Source organism: Trematomus bernacchii, unplaced genomic scaffold, assembly GCF_902827165.1.
Source record: "Trematomus bernacchii unplaced genomic scaffold, fTreBer1.1, whole genome shotgun sequence".
NCBI classification, from domain to species: domain Eukaryota; kingdom Metazoa; phylum Chordata; class Actinopteri; order Perciformes; family Nototheniidae; genus Trematomus; species Trematomus bernacchii.
The window spans coordinates 1,721,396-1,727,395 of NW_022987723.1; the positions used below are offsets into that span (position 1 = coordinate 1,721,396).

At 42.6% G+C, this 6,000-nt stretch overlaps 1 protein-coding gene across 2 annotated transcripts in view; it reads left to right on the forward strand.

Moving 5' to 3' along the window:
* Positions 1 to 5,347, forward strand: part of grin3ba (glutamate receptor, ionotropic, N-methyl-D-aspartate 3Ba) — a 78,355-nt gene extending 73,008 nt beyond the window's left edge. Inside the window, exons 11-12 of one of the 2 annotated variants that reach the window (XM_034144365.1) lie at positions 2,199 to 2,266; positions 3,060 to 5,347. In XM_034144365.1, coding sequence (XP_034000256.1) covers positions 2,199 to 2,266; positions 3,060 to 4,011 — 1,020 coding nt within the window. In that variant the 3' untranslated portion in view covers positions 4,012 to 5,347. The remainder of the gene's footprint in view (positions 1 to 2,198; positions 2,267 to 3,059) is intronic. The other variant, XM_034144368.1, reaches the window with a different exon arrangement.
* Positions 5,348 to 6,000: the final 653 nt, after the last annotated feature.

Consider the following 6,000-nt stretch of genomic DNA (forward strand, 5'->3'; position numbering starts at 1 on the left):
CACACGCACACGCACACACACACGCACACGCACACGCACACGCACACGCACACGCACACGCACACGCACACACACCAATATACAGCTGTCCCCTAGTTAAGGCTTATTTAACAGGTAACCTACGCCCTCTACTGTTTAAAACTCATAACAGGAACAAGAACAGGACTATTATTTTATTTAAAACTGAATGCAATCATGTTTTAAACGACAATGTAACGATGATTTCTCATAAATATTAATAACTTGAAGCTAAATGTATTTCTCATTGTATACTTTGTTAATTAGCTAATTTGTTTTTTAATTGTGCTGCATAAAGTTACTTGGACAATTCTTGAATTAATATGTTAATTAAGTAAAAAGTTATTAAACTGTTCTCACTGGCAGTGCTGTATTCTTTTTTTATTCTATTCTAAGGCGAATCTTTTATAAACATCTTACACGGATCATTTAATGTACGTTTTCATTCCAATGCTCATCTATTATCACTTTTTACTCTTTGGAAATATGGTTATTTAAAATGGATTTAAATATCATAATAGAGGATTTAAAGAAAATGAAGATAATAAAAGACATACTTGGAAGATTTATTTTTGCATTAGGGCCTCTAGAGAACTGGTGTCTCTAATACGAGTCGTCATATTATACGACGTACATCACAGGAACCAGAAATTGGGGATTTAAAGGTCATATTGAGTTGTTTAAGAAAGTCTAGCCATTTCCCAAATGAGGTGCCTGTAGCAATATATTTGAGGGAGCAATGGATGTCAACACGGCTCCCATTTGTTGACTTCATCCTTCTGAAAGGGCAACCACTCCCAGGCAGCCGTTAGCATTCATCACCAAGCTCCGTTATCTGAGAGGAGGACGTCTGAGTTAGTCCCTCAAGATAATCCCTACCTAGAGTGAGAGTCTCCCTTTCCCTCAGATATCTCCAGAGGTATATCAGAAAGACTTCAACTCATGTGGCTTAGCTTAAAATGGCTTTGGAGTGATTTGTTTCAGTCTAACCAAAGCACTTTGGAACCAAAATGGGCTTTAGCAACTGACACATTAAAGGTGAGGTAGGTAAGTTTGAGAAACCGGCTCGAGATACACTTTTAGTTATATTCCATGGAATGCTCTTAACATCCCGATAGCAATGAATATCTTAAGTGCTTTGACAAAAAATCCATAAAAACAATTCATCTGTGGAAGCCGTAGCGCTGTAAAAAGCACGACCAATCATTTTAGCCGGCTAAAATAACTGGATGGCCTACCTGCCTGTCAGCCTTCCATCTGTGCACAAACTTATCTCGTGCCCTCATTGGTCATGTGCGCGTTCGTGTGTGTTGGAGGAGGGGCTCTGTAAGGAAGTGGCAGATTTTTTCCGGCTGTGTATTTTCAAATTCTAGCGATCTCGAGCTGGTTTCTCCAAAATTACCTACCCCACCTTTAATCTAATAAAATACTGTCTCTCTGAATATACAATAGTTTAGTTAAATCATTCAGAGGAACACCACAGCATGATTTGTAGGCCCTATTGTGCTTTTTGGGCTTTTCCCTTTCCTGTAGTTGTATAGGTTTGTGTGCATGTAAATGGTCTGCGTTCCCTTTACGCAGCGTCCACACGGCAGCGTGCGTTGAAGCTTGCCGGCGGGCGTGTCTGAAACTCGACCAACAACCAATCGCATGAATCTCCCGCCCCGGACACACAAGCACGCGGTTTGATTGGCTAGAGCTTGTACTGGCATATGATTTGATTGGCTGACGCTTCCGTCGAAGCTTCAAAAGTTGAACATTGCTCAACTTTTGAAGCGAGCAACGCGAGCAAAGCGAAGCGACACTCCCACAATGCAGTTCGGCAAAGCTTGACGTCACCCCATTCAAAGTGAATGGGCAGAAGCGTTGAAGCTTCAACGCACGCCGCCGTGTGGACGGGCTGTTAGAGGGAGTTTCTCTTACACACACTTAGGAAGTCTGAGAAAAATAAAGACCTTTTTGAACATTAAAGCATGTTAATGTCACAGTGGAGGCACAAAATACAAACCTAAAAATGAACATAATATGTCCTCTTTAAATAATAGCTGTCACTGATGTTTTGTACTTATTAGACTAATGGATGTTAGCAGCTCTAAGTAATCATCTTTCCTGCTCTACTTCACAGCTGATGAAGTGATTCACATTATAATCGCTGGTTCTCTTTTCTTCTTTACTTCCAGAAAATTCACAGAGCCCTCCACACCACGTATGAGGATGTTGGGAAGGAGCTGACGGACCTTGACCAAAAGTAAATGACGTCATCTGCCTCTACTCACTTCATTGTCACCGTTCATTTGAAACTGCTAGAATAAGCCAGTTCAGATGCATGCAGAGATATTATATTTAAACAAGATACACGATTCATGTCTAGCGAGAAATAGCTTCTTTCAAGAAAAAGTCCTATTTTGACATTTTGAGAAACACACTTTCTGCTTTTTTCCTGATAGTAAGATGATAAATAACTTTCATGTCTGTGCAGGAAATATGAAGCTACAGCCAGCAACTGTCTAGCTAAGCAAAAATACTGGAAAACAGCTAGCCTGGCTCCGTCAGAGATACAATCTGCATACCAGCACCTCTCTACTTAACACGTTATATCTTGTTTTTGTTCTAAGCTGCTGACAGCTTAATATTTACCGGACAGACTGTTATCAATCTTCTTATCAAACGCTCTGCAAGAAAGCGGATAAGCATATTTGTTAAATGTCAAACTGTTTATTTAAAACAAGTCCATTTGTATGATTTCTTCGCTTTTTTAACTTAATAACAGACAAAATAATTTGTTAAAATTAGGATATCTTGCACTGACAGCCTCATGTTAGATATAAAACATGACTTATTTGTTTATATTTAACCCAGAGCAATTCTAATCTAAAACAAGTGATATTAATAGGTATGAGTCGGATAGCCCTGCTTAATGTGCATGTTATAAAACAGTATATATTGTGTGTTTGCATTCAGTTATAGGAAAATGTTTACTGCTGTACAGTATATCTCACTGGATATATGCCCTTTGCTGTGATCTTCCTCTCTTTCACTAGCCCCTCCTCTTGTATCTCAGAGAACTGCACCCTCCACAGGAAACACCATCAGCCTTCTCCCCCATCTCCTCCCACATCCCTCCCTGCTTCCACTACAGCTGGAGACACCTGCAACTCCTCTCCATCCCATGAGCCCAAGGAGAAACGCGTGCACTTTGACCTGGAAACCCTGCACAGCTACCGCCTGCACACACACACCGCCTCAGTGCGCGGCCGGCCCGGGATGGTGGGCCGTCCTGGACTCGGTTTAGGAGGGTGGGGGATGGGGGGTTTTACCACCCCTCCGCAGATTAGCCTCCAAGCCAACGGAGGCCCTGTCTCCTCCCTGGCTTCCACGGGCTTGGTGCTCTCTCCTCTGGGGAACAGGGCCGCTCAGACGAGCCTGTGGGAGGGGGAGCTCCAGGACCTGCAAGGGAAGATCGAGACGTTTCGCACCCAGCTGAGAGACGCCCTGGCCAGGAGGGCAGAGATCCAGAGCAGCCTGGAGAGAGAGAGGAGCGGACTCGTACGCAGGGATACCAGCCTGGAGAGGGAGAGGCAGAGGATACAGACTATAAACACAGACAGAAGTAGCTCCACTCAGCCCAAACTCCCAGAGAGAGACAGGACCAGCCAACTGCAAACCCTCAATAATCAACTGACAGGGAGGGCTAACCAATCAGGCGCTCCTGGGACTCAGCCAAGCAGCCAATTAAACACAGTGAACAGTTTGGACAGAGGGAGAGCCAACCAGATACGCACTGTTAATACTTTGACCGGAGAAAGGACTGTCCATTCGCGCACTTCCACCAGTTTGGAGCGGAGTAGAGTCAACCAACCAGGTGCTGTAAACATTACTGTCCAATCACGGAACACTTCTAGCCTGGACAGACAGATGGTGAACCTATCACGCACTCTGAACGCTTTGGAGAGGACAAAAGCCAACCAATCAGGTGTGAGCAGTGGGACTTGATCGTCTTTCTGATGCTGCTGGTGTGTAGGATTTCAAAGGGAGTCGTGCAGCTGGTATTTGCATAGCCGTGGGAAGATGGCTTTTGTTGGAATGGGTTAAGTTTACGGGATGCTTGCTAAAAAATTACAGTATATGTTGACTCACCATTACTTACTGCAACCCTAATATTTTCACACTCGCTTATAATTACAACTAAACAACTCTATAACTGCAATTGCTTTTCAAATGTCTACATTGTCCATGAAATCATAAAAAGGCAATGCAATCTTGTTGAATGAAAGCCAATATAAATACGGGACAATATCAGTGTATTTAAAGGTAAACCATGACTGTATGGGTAATCTAACAATGCTAAAGTGTGCTTGTGGAGACCGGTTGAAACCATTAATCACTGTTATCTGGAAACCAGAACTTAATTACAAATATGATCCATTGTCCTGGCTAAAGAGGCCTAAGCACAAGAATAATCTAAATTATGTGAAAAAAACAGCAAACAAAACAATTTGAAAAAGCGCATTTAACATCCGTTTTTACAGAGGGCTAATAGCAGGAGATATACATGCAAAAAATGTATGTATTTAAAGTCATTCAAGTAATAATTTCCCAGTAAATGTGAATAATAAAGGGATAAAACTGTGAAGAAAGAGTGGTACAGCCCCGAAGTGTTGTACCTAAATACCCCATGACGTAAACAAATCCTTCTTGATACCTTGTGAGTATTGTCCCGCCATCAACACTACAAGACACTACAAGACAAGATATTTTTATAGCTAAAACCCACTCTCGTAAAATGTGTAAAAACTAAAAAGGTTTTTTGCTTTTGGAAGAGAGGCTTTGAGATGGTAATTTTCCCCTGTGATTTGATGGTCTTTCATAAAGAGAATACCAAGGTAGGAAAATGCACATTAAAGGAAAACCTGTTTGTTATACTGTCTGTAGTGAAATGGATTTGTGCCATTTAGACTTAAATACATACCTCAAACCCATTTCATGGCTGCTGCATTAACTAAATCAAGGTGCAATGTCAGTTAAATGGTGTGGTCGATGTTGTTACCTTGTGTCGTTATGGGCAGCCTGTGAAAACAGTACTATCATTTGTTCTGTGGCTCCCAAACCCCTGATTGCAGAATTAAACTTTCTAAACACTTGATATAAAAAGGCGTAAGTTAAGGTGGGTTTCCTAACAAGGGGATGCTATTTGAACATTTAGAGATCAGTGTTTACTACAGACTAAATGTCAGGACATTTATGACTCCCCGAACTCTATGAAGGTGGAATACCAAATCCCTGCAGTACCACTTTAATGTGAAACTCGGCCCTTTTTTGGGTTTATTTTAGGTGGAAACACAGATGACCCCCCCCCCCCCCCCCCCTTATTACTTGTTGGACTACATTAACATTTAATGTGTCCATCAGTCGCTGCAGCAACATGAGTCAGAGTTGGCTGTCAGTGTTCGAAAACTCTTTCCATTTTCTAAAGTGCTGAAGCTGGCATCATTTCAAAGACAGTGGTTCTTTATATCTGCTTCAGACTCTTAGTAATAATCTAACAACCCAACATTGTTTTACATTGAGGCAGTTAAAACTAAAGAATTATATCTCAGAGTATTTATTTATCTGAACCTTTAAAGGTCCCATGTCATGGCCATTTCTACTGATCATAATTCCATTGTTGAGTTCTACTAAAATAGATTTATATTGTGCAATTTTCCAAAATCTCATTGGTTTCTCATACAGCATCTCTGTATAGTATGTGTATTCACTCTCTGTCCTACACGGCTTGTTGGAGCTCCTGCCCCCCCCCCCCCCCCCCCCCCCCCCCCCCCCCCCCCCCCCCCCCCCCCCCCCCTATGAGCCCAGTGGCCGTCTGCGAGACAGCGAGACACAGCGAAACCCAGCCCGAACACCCGCAGCCTGGCTGGGAGTTTGTGTGTGTGCTCACACACCGACTCACAGCCTCGCCGCGTCCCACCGTCTCAGGGAGGAGAA